The 20,273-nt window shown below is 38.6% G+C and overlaps 1 protein-coding gene across 19 annotated transcripts in view; it reads left to right on the top strand.

Annotated features, from left to right (window-relative positions):
* Nucleotides 1–20,273, top strand: part of plekha7b (pleckstrin homology domain containing, family A member 7b) — a 111,808-nt gene that overhangs the window by 26,621 nt on the left and 64,914 nt on the right. For 16 of the 19 annotated variants that reach the window (XR_007139345.1, XR_007139344.1, XM_027178452.2 and 13 more), the window contains one exon: nucleotides 18,783–18,866. Coding sequence is in view for 15 of the 19 variants with exons in the window: in XM_027178452.2 (XP_027034253.1) it covers nucleotides 18,783–18,866 (84 nt within the window). In the remaining 4 variants the exon portion in view is untranslated. Of the gene's footprint in view, nucleotides 1–9,938; nucleotides 10,459–13,697; nucleotides 14,149–18,782; nucleotides 18,867–20,273 lie in introns of those variants that run through there. The other 3 variants (XM_027178460.2, XM_047807680.1, XM_027178450.2) reach the window with 3 other exon arrangements.

Here is a 20,273-nt window from a genome sequence, read left to right as displayed (position 1 = left end):
GTGTTTATAATCCAGGATGATACAATTCAATATCATTTGTTACGGCATGATAAATATGTTATGATACGTCATGTTACAATTATATACAACATTTTATAACACAACACGATACGGTTTGTTACGATACGGCACATAGCAACACGACACGATGCAATTTAATCTCTTACTATGCACTACAAAAACAATATGATGCGATCTCAAGTTACATTGTGTTATGTTACATTGCGGTAAATTAGAATACAAAGCTATATAATATGATGCGATACAAATTGAAATTGTATTGTAGATAAAATTTTACTTTGTATATTACAGTTTAGATTTTAATTTGTAACACAGGTTGTGTACAGTCACACTTCCACTCCTGCTGGATGTGATTCTGGAGTAAAGGTTTTTTATTTATTTAATTTTTTTAAAGAAAACCCTTGATATTCAAGTTTATTGCTCCCTGTTTTTTTCTGTGTTGCTTCCACACTGCTTTGTCATCATAAATCTGACATGATTCACTGCTTGTATTGATGAGACACATTTGCATTTAAAAGCTCTTTGTTGTTTCCGCTGCTGTCAAGTAAATTTCTATAATACAGGATTCAAAATGAATGTAATGGAGCATGACAGATAAAAGAGGATGAGAACAAAGGCCTGATGTTGATATTAAATATACATTGCAGCTGTGCCCTGATGTCTTTATACAGATGTGTCTGAGTCACATCTGCAGTCGGTGTGCTGGAAGATTACACTGAGGACGGTGAGGTGAAATAATGATTTACTGTAAGATGCTGAATGACAGACATTTCTGTTTGTTTTCTCTGGCTGCATGTTTACTGATCTGAACTCAAGTCGAGGAACGTAACGTCTCTCCGTTTAACAAGCTCCGCCTTCTTCATGTATCACATATCAATTACTAGGGGCCATATGTCCTTTATATGGTCTCTCTATCTTTTATATAGTCTCTCTGTACTTTATATAGTCTCTCTGTCTTTTATGTAGACTCTTTGTCCTTTATGTAGTCTCTCTGTCCTTTATGCAACCTCTATGTCCTTTATATAGTCTCTCTGTCCTTTATCCATTCTCTCTGTCCTTTTTATAGTCTCTCTGTCTTTTATGCATTCTCTCTGTCCTTTATACAATCTCTCTGTCCTTTATATAGTCTGTCTGTCATTTATTTAACCTCTCTGTCATTTTTGTAACCTCTCAGTCCTTTATTTTGTCTCTCTGTTCTATATGACCTTTATATAGTCTCTCTGTTCTGTATATAGTCCCTCTGTCCTTTATGTAGTCTTACTGTCATTTAAATAGTCTCTCTGTCCTTTATGTAAACTATATGTGCTTTATATAGTTTCTCTGTCCTTTATATAGTCTCTCCATCCTTTATGTAGTCTCTCTGTCCTTTATGTAACCTGTCTGTCCTCTATGTAGTCTCTCTGTCTTTTATGTAGTCTGTCTGTCCTTTATGTAACCTCTATGTCCTTTATATAGTCTCTCTGTCCTTTTTATAGTCTCTGTCCTTTATATAGTCTGTCTGTCCTTTATGTAGTCTCTCTGTCCTTTATGTAACCTACATGTCCTTTTTATAGTCTGTCTGTCCTTTATATAGTCTCTCTGTCCTTTATGTGACCTCTCTGTCCTTTATATAGTCTGTCCGTCCTTTATGTAGTCTCTCTGTCTTTTATGTAACCTCTCTGTCCTTTATTTAGTCTGTCTGTCCTTTATGTAGTCTCTCTGTCTTTTATGTAACCTCTCTATCCTTTTTTTTAAACTTCTATGTCCTTTATGTATTTCCTATGTCCTTTTTGTAACCTATCAGTCCTTTGTTTTGTCCCTCAGTCCTTTATGTAACCCCTGTACAGTATGTGGTCCCTCTGACCATTTTTGCCCCTTTTTTCTGCTGTACTCATGGTCTCAGTGTCTTTTTTTGTGTGAATGCTGTATTAAGGCCACTGAAATGTCATCATAATTACCAGACTGTTTCTCTGACTGTAAAGTGCTTCACTGCAGTGAGGAGTATTGCGTTGTGACACATCAGGCATCAATGATTAATGACTATAAATGATTAATGCAGTGTTTTGCTGAATGTAGACCACCTGGCACATAATGAACCAATTTTTATCTGCACTTGTGGAGAACAGCACTAGAGATCATTTATAATTTCTTCACACACAATGCTAACCTAAAACCACCATCTGAAGGTGGAGTATTAATCAGGTGCTAGATGTTCTGCTGTAGTTATAGTTCCAGGCTGGCATTTATATTCTGACCTGCTTGAAGCTTTTGATTCACTTATGAACATAGGCCCAGTTTGGGACCTTATTATTTCACAAGACCTCTAAAATAGTTACCTACATTCGGCCGTGGAGTTTATGGACTGGAACTATGGTGCTTTTACTGTATTTCTTTAAATAGAAGCAAATAATAAACACTCTTCAGTGAGTAAGCAAGAACTGCGGTTTATAGTGGAGCTTATACCATCATCATTTAGCGAGAAAAGTGTACAAAAGATATCAGGCACCCTGTATGCATTAGGGAACAAATACGAACGTCATTACAAGAATGAGGAACGTACGTCTGAGCTCATCTAAAGCTTCTGTGTTCCTCAGAAAGTTCCTCGGTTCATAAAAGGGTTCTTATGTCTTTTTTTTTTTTTTTTGCTAGACTGTATTAAAAGCTTATAAAATATCACTTGACCCAGCACAGTGTAGTATTTTAGATTTAATAGGTTCTACAGTGTGCAGCATCAAGCGTTGTGCAGACAACTTAATGAGGACGTGAGGTACTCCACTGAGATCCTGTAGGTTCCTTTATCATAGGCTTTACTCATCTGCTCTGGTTTCAGAGATACCTCAAAATGTTACTTCTTGATTTATTTCGTTATATTGATTGCAGCAAACTGTCGGACGGTGGCGCTGGGCTTAACACTGATCCTCACTCGTGCAAAGAATTTCAAGGTCAGAATTGAGCGTAACTGAGATACGCCTCAGTTTTGGGACAAACTCCGCCCCTTAGTGCGTTTCTGTCGTGTGTGTGTAGTATCTGATATCTGAACTGCAAATGTTCTGCGATTAAATATTCACTGTTCAGGATGAGGAAGTGTGTGACCTGGGAGGAATGTCTGCTTTCCTGTGTGTGTGTGTGCGTGTGTGCGTGTGCGTGTGTGTGTGTGCGTGTGTGTGCGTGTGTGCGTGTGTGTGCGTGTGTGCGTGTGTGCGTGTGTGTGTGTGTGTGTGTGTGTGTGTGTGTGTAAGAGCGAGAGAGAGAAAGATCCAGAGATTCTTTGAAGTCTGTGTTTTTGTGGCTGGAGGTTCAGTCAGTGATTCTGTCCAACATTAAATGCACTAAACCTTGAGAGAGGTAAAAGAAAAGGTCACAAACCGCAGCTGAGTTCAGAACAAAAACATCAGAGACATTTTTTTTCTCCTTTCATATTTTCGTCTCTTCTCCCGATCTCTTTTGTCATTGTCCTTGTATTCAGACACACAAAGAGAAATACACACAGAGCCATGAGATAGTGACTGTTGTCACTCGCTACCTCATAAATTCATTGCAAACAGGAAATTCTCCTTTGCCCACCTTTAAAAAAAAACAACAAAAAACTTTATTCCATTCTTGGAAAAAGGAGTTTGTATCTTCAGGTTGAGAATCAGCTGAAAACCTGCAGGTGAGCGCTCTCAGATGTTTTGTCTTAAGGCAGGGAATCAAAAAGTTTGTTGTTTCATTCAGGGTTTATTTCTACACCTGAGACCTTGAAAGCAGCCGTCGACATTGGAAAAAAAATGATTATTTTAACAGAATTTAGCTAATATTTCTCTTGATTATTTTTTTTCTTCTATATTTTTACATTATATTATTTATATTTTTTTATTTTTTTTGTATCGAGTTGTTTTTACATTTTTAAATGCATTTTTATTATTTGAAATCAATTAAAATTAATATATTTTTTTCTGATTCCCTGCATTTTCTGATGATTTCTCTAGAAATAAAAATAAAAATAATCAGAACGATCAGCCAATTGAACAAGCTAAAACAAGTCTAGAAATAAATGTAATAATCCTATAATGTTTTATTTATTTACATTCATTGTAATCTTACGATACGTTTTATAACTGATAAATAATATACATTTTATAAAATATAACTTTATATATAAATAGAAACTTTATAAATAATTGAACAAAACATAATTTGTTTTTACTTGTTTATCAATATAATATGTCGCTTGCTAGGTCTGGTGCTGTAATGTTTATGTTTCGATGTTGGTAAGCTAGCTAGACTAGCAAACATCATGTTAACTAACCATGATTTGGTAACAAATTTTTATAAAATCCATAAGGATATTTTAGTGTCATGGTTAAATTTAGCACTTTAGTAATTGTGTTTGTTTGTGTTAGCAGTTAGCAGGTGGAAGGTTAGCTTAGCTAGCTGTGTATCTCACATTTGTGAACTCTGCAGACCGGCGTAGATTCTGAAGGCGTGGCTCCATGTACTAAGAGTAAATAAAGCGTTTCATGTTGTTGTACATCACATTTACTGTGTTGATTCTAACTACTGCCCTGTAATTAGCTCTGTGAGTTAATTAGCCTGTTAATGCCTTGTTAGCTGTGATGCACTGAGGCTATAATGCTAGCGTAAAGTGATACAAATCGTCGTGATAAATTTATACTGAGCTCATGTTCACACACTACTAATTCTCAGTGTAATAACTGAAAGGTGTGCAAGTGTGTGTGTGTGTGTGTGTGTGTGTGTGTGTGTAGGTGTTTTTCCTGTGATTGTTTTTAATATTCTTTAGGAGAAAACCAGATCTTGTTTAGTTCAGAGCCTTCAGAAGGTGACAGGTTTTATCGCTTCTTCACCTCCATGCGAGCTTCAATCATAAAGCCATTTCAATGTTTAACCAGACGGAGCTGCAGCTCGTTACTGTCGTATGTTTGAGTTTCCAGCAATCAGATTCCTTTAGCGGTCTGTTAGCCTTTTAGTTAAACACACAGCAGATACGAGACTGAAGTTTAACAGAAAGCTGTTAGACATAAGTGAGTGTGACGGTGTCATGTAATTATGAATAGACTTCACTGCAAACAAACTCTAGACAGCAAACCTTTACTTTATGTTGAATCTTATCTTGGTAAACTCATGACCTCAGTCTTCTCCAAACCTCATTAGTGAACGAATCTGATCTGAGGAAAACAAAAAATAAATGGGAATCATTGAGAGCTGTATTGATATTTGTGAGGATTTGGGACGTACATGTGACAGATGGGGTCAAAGGTGGACATTTTGAAGATCTTTTCGTGAAAGTCTGCTGGTCTACACGGAGCTGATCTCCTAATTGCTGTCCAAAGCCACGTGTCTTAATTATTTCTACCAAATTTTGCTGCGTCCCGCTTTCATTGGCGGCGACGGTTTCGCAGTCCTTATCGATCACCAAAGAGACTTGCGTGTGATAGGTATTTGATTTTTGTCTATAAAACAGCAGCCCCTTTGATACATCGCTTGAAATATTCCTTCATGAATATTTATCAGCGACTAATTTTGCACCACTGAAGCACTGGAAGTGCTGATGTGGCCTTTGTCCTGGATTCGGGCCTGGAAACTCGGACAAAATGCTGTATGCCAAAGTGCGATCCGAATTTAGTGCTGAGGAGCGAAAAAGTGCCACATAAAACTGCAAATGTTGGGTCGAGGGAGACGTTCAATCATCCTAAAACCCTGCCATGATCAAGCATGAAAATATGTTTGTTAATCGTGAAGGGAAAGTAGAGAAGTGTCTTTTGTCTGACTTTCATATCTAAAAAGAGGTGTTAATTTTTTGTTTCCTTTGTGCTCTGAAAAATTATATGCAGAAACTCCGAATTCTGGATGGTGATTGGTCAGAAGACTAGGTGTTGATTAAGTCTCCAGAAAAGCAGCTCAGGTGAAGGAACGTTAGCAGCTCAAGTGAGGGAATGGGTGTTTAATTATAAATGGATTAAAAGTCTGAGATCACTGGTTAATTAATAAAACATTGTAGTAATTGTCAAATTGCTGTGGGATGTGATAAATATATTAGATATATTAGTTCGGGATGTAGTGCTAAAACGTATCGACGTGCTAATTACTGATTGTTTTAATAGAGCAACGGTGAGTGATTTATTCCCTAATTACCTTAATTTATCCGTACAAAACTACTATTATATATTTCATTGTAGTAGCCAGGTTGGTGAGTAAATCTGCTAGCTACAATTAGCCTAGGTGATTCAGTCTATTCTGTTAATGCATAGCTGGTTTCGGTAGCTAGCATACGCGAAATCGGGTTACATGGAATTGTTCAGAAAATTATACCAATTTTCTGTGTTTTATTTACATTTCTCCAAGAACTTCAGAGCAGCCAAGCAACAAAATCTCAGCCTACTCTTGTGTATGTGTGTTCTCTCTATACTTCTCTCCTGGGTCTACAACTCTTTTCACGGTGCTCTAATTAGCTTTCCGCTGGTGTACTACTTTTCCCCGAGCTGCTTTATACCCCGCAGGTTCACAGCAGTTCACTGAAATGTGCTGTGTAATGAGCGAGGTTTATCTAACGTATCCCCTGCACTTCCTGCTCCAGCGACGGGGCTCGCTACCTTCCACACTCGACTCTCCCAAACAATCATCTATTAAAGTTGTTTAAAATTAAACTATTATATAACTGTACAGTTCTTAAATACATTATAATCTGTTATTGAAAGTTTTATTATATCAAAAGAAGAACAATTCTCTGCAAAGTCCTGCTAGTAAATATCCTGCAGAAAGTGTTCTGAAGTTAATATCACCTTCTCGTTCGTCTACGCTTTCATTAACATTCTTTAAAGTAGATTTGTAGTCTGTTTGTCTTCACTATATACAGCTACATCATACTGACTCAGCATCAACTTTGAAACCCTTTAATCTTGTAAGTTAGAAACACTTTTCTTTAAATAAAAAAACAAAACAAAAACAAAAACCCCGTTTTTCAAGTAAGCAAAAGTATTGGAACACGTGTCTACAAGCTGTATTTTTGTTGCCCAGATGTTTCCTATTAGATGATTGATTCGGAACGTCTACTCTTCGTATCTGTCCAAGGTTTTGCCTGTGAAGAGTGAAATTGATGTTAAAAAGGATAAACCAACATGAAGACCAGAGAGCTGTCTATAGGAGAAAAGCAATTCTGAGAAAACAAGGAAAATTTATCAGAACAATCTCGAATGCCAACCCCTCAAAAACCAACAGTTAGTGACATCACTCACAACCTCCACAGGGCAGGGTGAAGATCTACACAATCCACCATCCAAATAAGGTTTTGAGAGCAGAATTATACTACAAGATGCAAATCTCTCATCAGCAGGAGGAATCAGAAGACCAGACTGGAATTCACAAAGAATACAGAGATGTCCCAGAAAAGTTCATGAAAAGGGATTAACCTGATGGAGAAAGGATCTGTTTATGATCCGAGACACACGAGCTCTCATGTGAAACCTAGTGGTGGTAGCATCATTGTTTGGGCTTCATGACTGCTTCTGGAACATTCTCACAAATCTCTCTAATGTTTACTTATGAAGGACCTCATGATGGTAGCAGTAGAAGGAAATCAGAAGTCTACAGAAACGTTCTGTCTGATCATTTACGGATACAAATGAATCAGGAGGAACCTCATCATGCAGCAAGAGACACACTGCAAACACAACAAATGACTTCATCAGGGGAAAAGTGGATGGTTTTAGACAAGACCTGAACCAAGACCCAACTGAGCAGCAATTCACCTCCTGAAGAGGATACGGAAGAGACAAAATGCACAACAACTAAAAGACAAGACAAGTGTTATGCAGTTGCTATGTTCCAATACATATGACTAAAGGTGACATGTGCTGTTATTTAACATATTTAGACACATATATCAGAAAATGAAAGATGAAAATCTGATCTTATTATGTCATATTCTTTTTTTTGTATCTTTTTTATTATCTCAAACTCTACAGTGTTCAGAAAGAACACGAACGAGATCAGTTTTGTCGTTCCAGTACTTTTGGAGGGGAAAAGTGTTTAAGAAATGCTGATATATTTAGTCAGTGGGAGCACCACAGGGTGTATCTAAAAATAAATGCTCCCTAGGAATAATAAATAAAATAATCGCTCCCTAGGAACACGAGTCGACTCAGCGTTCAGTGAGTCGACTCCTTAGCGAATGATTCATCGCTACAGTATCCGAGGGAGGTGTTTAAGCCCGATCGAGTCTCTTTGTAAAGCAGTGCAGCTCATTCAGGAAGCAGAAAGGGGTAAAGAGCAAGCCGATGATGTCATGTGGTGCGAGAGAGAAGAAATTACTGATGGGAAAAGAGCAATCTCTACTGGTGGACTGGCTGATAGGATGCAGAGAAAAAAAAAGAGCATACATTTTGTTTAGCGTCGCTGTTGAAGTATCAATTGCTCATAAACAGACACACAGAAAAATTCCAGGATAAAGTGTGTGATGAAACGTCGATCACAGACACCATGAGATAAAAAAGGGAACTTTAATTGATTTCATTTTAATAAGAAACAAGAACATGTGAATTTTGATATTTTACTTGTCCTAAGAACACCGTTTGGCAGCTAAGGATTTAATCTTATAAACCCTCAAGGAACCAAGTTCTAGGATTCAACTAAATAAAATATTTTTGAAATGTTTATCTCCTGATTGGTTCTAGGTATAAAGATGAAAATAATGAGCTGACGTACATCAGGAAATCTTCTCATTATGTCGCTTTGTAGAAGCCAACATTCTGTTTTCTTATTTAAGCTTAGACAAAAATTTATTAATAGTAACTCCTCCTAGGGCTTTCGAGCCACTTGCACCAAATTCGGATATGTTGTAGATCCTGGTCTGACGTTTGTTGCTATTACTTTTCTAAGCGATCCGAGTACCGGTACTTCTGGTACCAGGTCTCAAATTGGCCTTTTTTCCCATAGACTCCCATTATAAACTTTATAAAATTTGGAGACTTATAATTCGACAAGCTTTCGAACTATCTACACCAAACTGGGCCAGCTCCTTTAGGGTGACACTCTGAATAAAGGTTTAAATTGGTGTACCGACTGGACTTTCGGTTGTCCCGCAGCCCCGCCCCAAATATGCAAAATCAAAAAACTTTTTACAACATGGACATGTGACATATCAAAACACTCAGAACAATGAGGGGAATTGCATCACAGGTTTTCGGATGACGTCACACGCTCATCTCCACTTGCCTCCAATTGTTTTGGCACCCTAGCGCTTTACTAGATTTCACAAGTTTTATGTTCACTTGCCTCCAAAAATCACAGGCCTTTGCGAATACTTGCCTGGACAAAGCCAACACCAAAGTTTGTTGCGACGAACTTTACAAATCTAGTTATAGTTAAAACCATTTTCGCCTTTCTCTTATACTTTACTTTACTTAATTAAAAGTGAGAGGTTCAAATGTAAATATAAATACTTTACTACATTAAAAGTGAGAGTTTCAAATGTAATGTTGACTCAAGTACATTCTTTTTTGTTTTTTTTTTGCACATAATTTTTACCTTATAATTAAATAGAAAAATGATCTATGACTTCACAGCAGTAATTTAGTGAAAACCCACTAAATTATACTCACACAGTTAAGTGCAGCAGTTTTGGAGGTTCATAACCGTCTGAGCTTGTAGTTAGATATCAGGCTAAATATTTGCTCTGGAGGTGAATAAATACCAGCGTGTCACGTGGTGTTATCTCTGCACACATGAGGTCATTTACCTCAGGGTGTTTATGAGCTAAAAGCTGTAGTCCCGTGAGCCAGCCTGACACATGTCTGGGACGTAAAGTTCACATCAGGTGGGTCGAGTTTCAAAGTTGAGGTTGAGTTTAAATTCTTTAGTTATGTTTTAGAAGGATTAGGAAGTTCTACTGACACAGATCGCAGTGTAAAGGTATCAGATATCTCGTCTGGTATGAAAAGTTCACACAGAAAACGTTGCTTCATTGAAACCAGGAAAGTGGCATAACAGAAAAAAACTTGCTGGAGGAAACTGACTAGCCGATGTGGTAAAAATAGTCAAGGTCTTTTGGGAGAGTGGTTTTGCAGAGTGAACCGATACGATAGGACGTGTGTATGTATGTGTGTGTTAGTGTGTCAGGGTGGTGTGAGTCAGTCCAAGTGAAACACACAGTGTTTTTCGGGAACAGTACTTCCTCTCCCACTCGAGTTCCTACCTCCTGATTGACCTCCTCACTGCTGCTCTGAGCACGTTGTGGAGGAGGATCTGAAAAGCTGTACAGCAAACCGTCCTCCAGCTGCAACAAGCTGGATCTGAGATCTCCTTATTCATAACGCTCGGATACTACTTTCTCGAAGTTCCAGGTCGAGATTTGCTCCTCAAACATCTCAGACGATCAGCCACACCTTCAGAATGAGACCAGGAGGAAGTAGATAATCGACTCTTCTTTGCACAGGTGATACGAGGTCACACGAGACAGAGAAGGTCGGAGATGAATGTTTAAATCTTTTGTGAGATTATACGCTAACTTTGCTCAAATGTTGAGAAATTCTTTCAATTAAACGTTGATTGCGCTGCTATTATACAGCTCTAGATTCTTCACACAAGCAGAACGGTGAGGAGAATGGAGTCAATGTGTGCCATAGATTTGCATATTCATTGACCATTTAAATATTTAAATGTCTTGTGTGAAGAAAAACAATATACTGAAGACTACATTAAGATTTTCTTTTTAATAGAAAGGAATCGTCTTTGGTCACGGCACCATAAACTTTTGACTTTTTTAGAAAATACTCATACTAATAAAGAAATATATATGTGTAATGAATAAATGAATGAATGAATAAATAAATAAATAAATATGTGAACTGGAGTGCTGTAACGAGTTTAGATCCTTCGCTAGACCCTGTTTATTCCCCAAGCTCGAAACTCTGGACTCAAAGAACAAATGTATAAAATATTATGAAGTTTACTAAAAGTATGTAAAGGAGATGAAAGAGATCGTAAAGAAACAGAAAGCAATTTAAAATTCCATGTGTGGCCTTTTTCACCAACATTAGCTAAAGCTAACTAACAACAGTTTCAATCCCGATCTGGTGAACGTTAGCTAGCATAGTTAGCTTTTATACATAAAACGTTTAGCAGGTAGAATATACAGGATGGTTTTAAATTTCGTTCTCACTCCAGTAAGTCGGTAGCTTTTTAGATCTGAATGCGTCTGATGCTAAAGAGTCACGGATTTACACTGTTTTTTTTAATCACAATTTTTATTTGCTATTAATTCTTTAAGTCTACGTGGACCTAGCGCTCTTCTGCTGATTCTGATTCATTATTTTATCCATAAAAATGTACTAAGTTATTCAAGGAAATCTCCGATCTCAAAAAAACGAACCCTGCTTGTGTGTAACTTTTAGTGAATAAAACGAAAAAATATTAACTGAAATAAATAAATCATTTTACATAATTTATAGAAATAAATAAATAATTTCTCACGCTTTTTTTTTTGTCGTTGTTCCTCAGAGCTTAGTTATGGTGTTAAACATGTACAAGCACAAGCGGTAATAATCTGTCTGTTTGATAAGGACTTACTCACCCGTGCGTCTTTTGTTCATCCGCTAAACGAGTCTCACACTCAGACTTTTGCGGATCAGACTTCACAGACTTTTTTCACTTTTACCTCGTGGGATCAAATCGACGGCGTTTTCAGTCGAAACCAGAAAACAGCAATAAAGAATAAAGGGAACTGAGTGTCTTAATCAGATATGAAGGATCTTATTGCGTTTCTAAAAGGCCGGTCTGTGATAAGGAGTCTGCGAGATAGATCTGGCTTTTATATAAACGCTCTCAGCTCCTACACGGAAGCTCTGTCTTTTGGTGTAAGTACAGTAAGTGTTGTGTAATTATTAAGAAAACAAAAAAACAAACAGACTCTTTTTCCTCCCTCTGTACAAAGTGCTGAAACTGGAGACTCCTTCCATCCTTGTTGAATAAACATCTCCTTCTACATCTAAAGCCCTATTCGGACGGGATTAGTTTTACGTGGGGACGTGGAGGTAAAGTAATTATTACCACAGCTTCTCTGTGATTTTAGTCCCGTCCGAATGTGCCATCTCGGTAATCATTACGGACAATGTCAGTAAAGATTACGGCAACTTTTACCTTCTGTAAAAAGGTCCGGAAAAATTACCTCAGGTAATAATAATCCAGTCCGAATCGACCCGCTGTAAATATGTACGGTAAAATTCCATCATTTCCTGTTTAAAAGTAGTTTATGGCGCGTTTAGCAAGCATGAAGTCGCTTGAAACAGGAAGCAACGTCCTACGCACATGACGACAAGGAGGTTACTGTGGTGCGTGAAGCAAGTTACCCCTCCTACTTCTTCTAGTTTTACTGAGATGTCTTGTCCCGTGCGAATTGGCCAATTAATATTACAGATGTCCTGAGGTAAAATTGCATTACTCCACGTCCTCACGTATAACTAATCCCGTCCGAATAGTGCTTAGGGGCAAGTTGTGGTTAGAGAGTCTGACTCGTAACCCTAAGGTTGTGGGTTCGAGTCTCGGGCCGGCCACGACCGAGGTGCCCTTGAGCAAGGCACCGAATTCCCCAACTGCTCCCCGGATGCCGCAGCATCAATGGCTGCCCACTGCTCCGGGTGTGTGTTCACGGTGTGTGTTCACTGCTGTGTGTGTGTGTGCACTTTGGATGGGTTAAATGCAGAGAACGAATTCTGAGTGTGGGTCACCGTACTTAGCCGTACGTCACTTCACTTATTTAATACATTTAATGAATTTAATTCATTTCAGTTTTTTCTGTACAGCATTTTTAACATTTATCTCATTGGGCAGACTTTAAAGGAATATAAAAGAAGAATAGAAATAAATGAATAAAATAAGTAAAATTAAAAAAAAAGAGGGAAGTGGTAGTTAGGTTAAGATGTTGGGCTACTGATTGGAAGGTCGTGAATTTGAAACCCCAGGGCCACCAATCTGCTACTCCTGGAGCCCAAATAAAGGCCCTCAACCCTCAAATGCTCAGCTGTATAAACAAGATAATTGTAAGTCGCTCTGGATAAGAATAAGAGTGTCTGCCAAATGATGTAAATAAAAATGATAAAGTGGAATTTTTTCATTAATCCCCATCCCCGATGAGTGAGTCGGAGGTGACGGTGCTGAAGAAAAAGACCCCGGAGACATTATAAGGAAGAAACCTTGAGAGGAACCAGACTCAAGAGAACCTCATCCTCATCCGAGTGACACCAGGACGAAACGTGTGATCGAGCTGTTGCTATAGAAACGATAACGTACTACTGCCGGAGCTGCTGTTCTAGATAATTTAACAATAAGTACGCTATTAACTACTTATTGAGAGTCGATGTAGAGATATGATTTATTTTATTTTATTGCTGTAGAAAGCAGAATCGTGTCAACTGTATTAGAAAAAAAGAAAAACAACACCTCCACATTTGCTCAGATCAGTGTCTGTGAAACTCAGAGTTAATAGCAAATCGTTCAGGAATGCACTAGTCATGTGATCGACCACTCTGTTGGTGTGTGTGTGTCTGTGTGTGCGTGTGTGTGTGTGTGTGACAGTCGTAATGTTTGTGTAAGCAGTGCTTTTGATTGGTGGCTTCTTGCATGGTATTTAAAGCTAAATTGCTCTTGATGGCATGTTTGAAAGCACAAACCTCGAGCGTATTCATTTAACTGTAAGTGTTTATTAAGCGAGCTTGTCTCTTTTTTTCTTTCTTTTTAAATCATAAATAGTGTTTATGTGACGTCTGTGTGGAGACAGACATACAACAGCTCAGAAATAACTCTATACGTTCACGTGTGTGTGCATCAGACCAGCGATCGAGACGTCGTGGGACTCGGCTTTACTCGTAATCAGGCCTAACGAGTTCATGTTCCATTCACACGGAGGTCAGACCTGCAGAACGAGACGCTTTTCTCTTCAAACTGGTTCGCTCTCAAACAAATAGTGTCTCGGCTTCTCCTAATGGATTCCGTGACAAATAGTTCAGAAGTAATGCGGCACCCAGACAAAAGGGCTGAACGCTTCAGTTTGGCTGGTTATCAAGAAAACTGGTGGATGAGAGAAAAAGATGAATGTTCAGGGAAGTATAGAGATGGTGGAGCTTTTAGGGAACATGTGCAGGGCAGACAAAGAGAAAGGTACAGTAACTGATTAGATTTATTCCTGTAATAATAATAATAATAATAATAATAATAATAATAATAATAATAATAATAATAATACTGTGTTAATAAGGAGTGTGTGTGTTAAGAAGAAATGTGTGTGTGCATTTGATCAGTTTTTGTAAATAATTTTAATCATTTTCTCCTCCAGGATGCTGAAGAACATTTTTCTCTTGTTATTGTTATGTTTAGGTCTTGTTTTTGTAGAAAGTTTCTCAGATAATGTCGATACCCGGAAATTAGCCGCAGGGCCTGTATGTTTAGCTAGCAAGCTTTTCATCGTAACCACCGTGACATCGTACCAGGACAGGATGCTGAAACTACTAAGAAAATGCACTACTGTATGCAGATTGAGACCCTGGACCTGAAATCACTCTCGTGATTTTTTTTTGGTTCGATTCCTGCCTCCGCCTTGTGTGTGTGGAATTTGCATGTTCTCCCCGTGCCTCGGGGGTTTCCTCTGGGTACTCCAGTTTCCTCCCCGGTCCAAAGACATGCATGGTAGGTTGATTGGCATCTCTGGAAAATTGTCCGTAGTGTGTGTGTGTGTGTGAGTGAATGAGAGTGTGTGTGTGCCCTGTGATGGGTTGGCACTCCGTCCAGGGTGTATCATGCCTCGATGCCCGATGACGCCTGAGATAGGCACAGACTCCCAGTGACAGAGAAGTTCGGATAAGCGGTAGAAAAGGAATGAATGAGTATTACTTGCTAGCTATGGTAGCTAGTGTTAGAGATATTTGGCTGTTAGCCGTGGTAGCCGGGCTTAGGGGCGGTTTCTAATTTGCATAATCATGCATATTCATTATTTCTGTTATTTCCGATACGGGTAAAGGTGTAGAGATGATTTGTTTCATATTGATTATATACAGAGACTTTTCAAGTAAACACGATGGTTATTTTCCTCTACATTTATATGTACAGAATGAATCGAATAAAGTTATATGATCCTGAGACTGATAAACTATCAGGAGAAATCCTGAGAGAGCTGCTGTACCCTCAGAAGTGTCGTGTTGCCGTGGGTAAAGAAGCTGCACTATGTGCTCGCCACGTGTGCTGATGAGTACATCAGGATTAAGGTGCAGAGTCTACTCATGCGTGACGCTGACTCTTTATGAGCAAACCTTGTTCAAAAGCATGTTTCTGATGATCAGTTATCATTTTCAGAGTCATAACGATGTCAAACATCCTTGTAAACTTCAAGAGCACATCGGGATTGTTACGGTCTTGTATAGTTCTGACACTTTTCAGCGAATCAGATCATTTGATTCGACTCGGCAATAAGTGTCGACTCCCAGATGATTCATTTACTTTTTTGGGCAACATTTGGAAAAAAAAATATTTCGCTATGTTATTTTTGTTTGCTGGTAAGAAGCCTGACTCACTAGGGACAATGAGGACTTGCAATTCAACCACACGTTCATTTATCGGCAACAGACTGGAACGACGTCTGACGTTATTGAATTTTTTTTCTGTTCAAACACGATCGTAGGCGAGCTGGTGGATTTTTAAGTCGTTCGACTCAAACAAATCGTGTATGAAAAGTCAAATAATGCTTAAAAATCACTAATTAAATATTTAATTTAATGCCGTTTTTCTTTAGAATGAAAAACATGATGTCCAGATTTCCAGTAAAGGAACATCGTGAGTGAGCGTTGATTATGTAGCTAGTTATGTCGCTTTGTAGAAGCCAACATTCTGTTTTCTTATTTAAGCTTAGACAAAAATTTATTAATAGTAACTCCTCCTAGGGCTTTCGAGCCACGTGCACCAAATTCGGATATGTTGTAGATCCTAGTCTGAAGTTTGTTGCTATTACTTTTCTAAGCGATCCGAGTACCGGTACTTCTGGTACCGGGTCTCAAAATGGCCTTTTTTCCCATAGACTCCCATTATAAATTTTGGAGGTTTATAATACTCTGTGATACTCTGAACAAAGGTTTAAATTGGTGTACCGACTGGCCTTTCGGTTGTCCCGCAGCCCCGCCCCCAAAATATGCTAAATCAAAAAACTTTTTACAACATGGACATGTGACATATCAAAACACTCAGAACAATGAGGGGAACTTCTTTACGGTATTCTGATGATGACACGTGAAAATAAAAAATTGCACAACATGGATATGTGGCATATCAAAACACTCAGCCCAAGGAGGGGCATTGAGTCACAGGTTTTCGGATGACGTCACATGTTCGGCTCCACTTGCCTCCAAATGTTTTGGCATCTTAGCGCTCCATTAGATTTCACAAGTTTTATGTCCACTTGCCTCCACAAGTAACATTGACCCTTATGTCCACTCGCCTCCAAAAAGGACCGGCCTTTGCGAATACTTGCCTCGTCAAAGCCAACATCGGTTTGTCGTGACGAACTTTACAAATCTAGTTGTTTTTTGGTGTATTTTGGGATTTTTTTAGGGAGCAAAGGACTGTGGGATTGAGAGAGACATCCCGTAAAAACGTATGAGCACCCTGACTAGTGAACTAGGGAGCGGATTAAGACGCAGCATTAAAGTCCACACAAATTAGCAAACATTTATTTATTTATTTGTTTGTTTGTTTGTGGTAAACTTTAAGGACACTGTTTCCCTGTCTATATCTCATCTCTCTCTCTCTCTCTCTCTCTCTCTCTCTCTCTCTCTCTCTCTCTCTCTCTCTCTCTCTCTGTCTGTGTGTGTGTGTCCTAATTAAACGCCCTATCACGGCTGAATTGTGCTGGAGGAGAAAACAGAGCTCGTGTTAATAGCATGTTATCTGTATCAGGTGCTTGAGACATGCTTGTTGGCCATATGAGGTAATGCAGTGCTGCACATTCCTGTGTGAATGACAGACTATTTACAGACCCGACTGACACACTCGGTCACACAGTGCCACGGGGAGCGTTTGACAGCTCCGTCTCCATGGGGAGGAGGAGGAGGAGGAAGAGGAGGAGTGTGTAATAAAGAAGGGTTTTTTTTTTAATGCCATGCTTCCTTTACTGCTGATTCAGTGTGTGTGTGTGTGTGTGTGTGTGTGTGTGTGTGTGTGTGTGTGTGTGTGTGTGTGTGTGTGTGTGTGCGTGTTAATTATTATTGTTATTTTTACCGATCTACAGTTGAATCTTGTAGAACCAGACATTCAGGTCAGTTTTCCAGATGTGTGTATGTGAGAACTGACGTCTGAGGTCAAGAGTCACTCAGGTGTACTTCAGGCTTCACTGCACCATGTAACTCACACATCACACTGAAGAGCCAGAGACTCTCAGCGCAGATAAAAACCATGACTGAGGTTTTAAAATAGACGAGTTCTATTTGTGCCGAAGAGGCGGCTGGAGTTTAGTAAACACCGGGACGGAGTCTGATAAGGTGTGACGTAGTGAAGGAGAACTGTGTACAACAGTGTACTGATGTACTGAATAAACAGTTCTGTTTTTCCCCATAATCAAAATGCCAGGTTCTTTTGTTTTGTCCCGTTGTGCAGATTTGTTTGAATGAATATGCATAACTTTTATGTTTGTACTTAAAAGTTTATCGTAGTGGGCGGAGTCAGTGGGATTTATTGTAGCTGGGGAATCGTTACTTGTAAAAGTGTTTGTTGTTTGTTTGTTTGGAAATTTGTTATTATCATCAACATTATTATTATTATTATTATTATTATTATTATTATTATTATTATTATATGTATTATTATTATTATTTATTATCTTCATTATTATCCTTATTAATAATGACGATAATAATAATAATAATAATAATAATAATAATAATAATAATAATAATAATAATAATAATAGAACTGAAGAATGACGAGCAGGTAATAAAGAGCTAATAATAATAACAATACTACTAATACTAATACTAATACTAATAATAATAATAATAGAGTAATATCATATAATAATAGTCAGGGTTTACAGTAATATAGTTAATAAATTAATGCACAAATAAATATTTTTATATGGAAACTTCTACACTAAATTTTACACTTCTGGGTCATTTTGCTCAAAGGTATGTTGTTAAAGTTTCTGATGGTTTACTGATGCTGAAATTGGTGAAATGTCCTTTATAACGTGTCACTATTTTTGTTCTGTTTGTTATTATGTGAGATCAGGTTCACTTCATTAAGCTTAAGTAACATTGTAGAGAAACTGTGTGTCTTCTCCCTCTTTAGTGAGTTTCCCCTCCATCGTAGTGCTTAGGAAGTGGATTTAAGTGTATAAGAAAAAAAAGTACCACACTTACATGCTCATGGATTAAAATGATATTATTTGTGTGTTTATTTTTTTCATCGTCTCTAAAGCATCGTCCTTGTCTCGGTCTTAATGGCCTAGTTAAAGTAACGGCTGATGCCTGTATAATTCGGATCAATACAGTTCCAGTGCTGATGTTGAGAGTTTGTGCTGAGCTCGGCACTCTGTGTGTGTGTGTGTGTGTGTGTGTGTGTGTGTGTGTGTGTGTGTGTGTGTGTGTGTGTGTGTGCCGAGTTTTTGGCCTCAGGCCCGTTCCACATTCTGCACCATGCTGGGAAACTCATCCTCTCTCTTGGTGTGTTCCTGTAGAATGCATGAACGTATCATGATGGATTGCTCGTGTCTTATCGTTTCTGATCGTCTCTCTGTCCTCTTTTTTCTCATTCAGCCACAACCAGAGAATCACGGCGTTCCGGCATCCCGTGACGGGTCAGATATCTCCGGAGAACACGGATTTTGTCGTGCAGGAACTGTGAGTGTCTCATGTTTTCCACAACACTGCTTTTAATCTCATGGAAAAAAATAATAATAATAATAATTGGAGGTGACGAGGTGAGTCTGAGGTTGCTGCTTGTTTTTTGTGTGTTTTATTCCTTTTATACCACAGAGACTTATGATCCTGTTATTTTTCCTTTTTGGAACAAAGTAGTTGTAGTTTGCAGTTTTTACTTAAAACAGAACTGACACTGGAGACTCCTTCCATAAAAGTTACCTTAACATCTCTTCGTCAGTTTGTTAAAATGCGTTTATTACCAGAGAGCCGTCTGCCGTACGAGTCCCCGTTGACGAGATGTTGCTATGGAAACGATAATGTAATGAGAACATGCGCAGTAATGCATATTGACCCGTCAGAGCTGCTGTTATATGAATGTGAATCGACACCTTTCAACCAATCAGAATCCAGAATTCACCTGCGCTGTGGTATTAATATTAAACAGGTCTCTGTATCAAATTCATTTATTAACGACCCCACACTCACGGCTTCGACACGTTCCTGTAAAATTTACTGCCTGCGTTGTGCTGGATCGTTATCATGGGAAATGGATTTATGGTAATGAGCCAGGATTTTGTTCACGTGCCTCTTTTAGCGTCAGCCTTTTAGACGCTGTAAATCAATTCGGAATGTCCAGATGTGACAACCGTCGTGGCTTTTACTTCTCCTCTCCCTTTGCTGGGTTCACGTCCCTGACAAAGCGAGCGAAGTTTCAGTTCCTGTTTAGAGAATAGGGGCGAAAAGCTGATGTTTTTTTTTTTTTGTATATGAGGGTGGGGGGTGGGGGGTGTAGGGTGTTTATGCAATTTGCAGAAAACTGTTGAGATGATTGCAGGTTTGCTTAATAAATATGATATTCAGGGGCGGAGTCTAAGCAAATAAGTCGCCTCAACAGTCTGGAAGGACAGATGATAAAGACCTCGAACCTTGGTTCTTTATTTAAAGATGAAATTAAATCTTTTTCTGTCTCTGTTTCAATCAAACAAAAAAAAAAAAACAGAAAACACTTATGAATAAACCGTTAAAGACGGGTTTGCATACGATCTTCTGCTCATGAGGTGTCACAGTGTGGTGAAACTTCCACATACATGAGCTCACAGTTGCTTATGATAGGCTAGTGCTGCTGTGATTGACAGAGGAGAGACAGTATGCCCCTCCCACACAGAGAGAGCTCATCAGGATTCAAAAGTCTGGGTGAAAATTTTGACTTTTGAATTCGTGAACCTCGGGTTTCGCGAGTCGACAGGATCGATGTATGGTTCTTCATAGAACCTAAATTAGTTCTATCACTTAATTCAAAACTCCAAAAGTAATGGCACTCTTTACGTCTCATGCGTTCTTTCCGTATGCGTCCTTCGTCGCTCTCCGAGGGCTCGACATAGAAGC

Source organism: Tachysurus fulvidraco, chromosome 2, assembly GCF_022655615.1.
Source record: "Tachysurus fulvidraco isolate hzauxx_2018 chromosome 2, HZAU_PFXX_2.0, whole genome shotgun sequence".
Classification (NCBI taxonomy): Eukaryota; Metazoa; Chordata; class Actinopteri; order Siluriformes; family Bagridae; genus Tachysurus; species Tachysurus fulvidraco.
The sequence above is the reverse complement of the archived record's forward strand: the minus strand, read 5'-3'. Positions and strand labels throughout refer to the sequence as shown.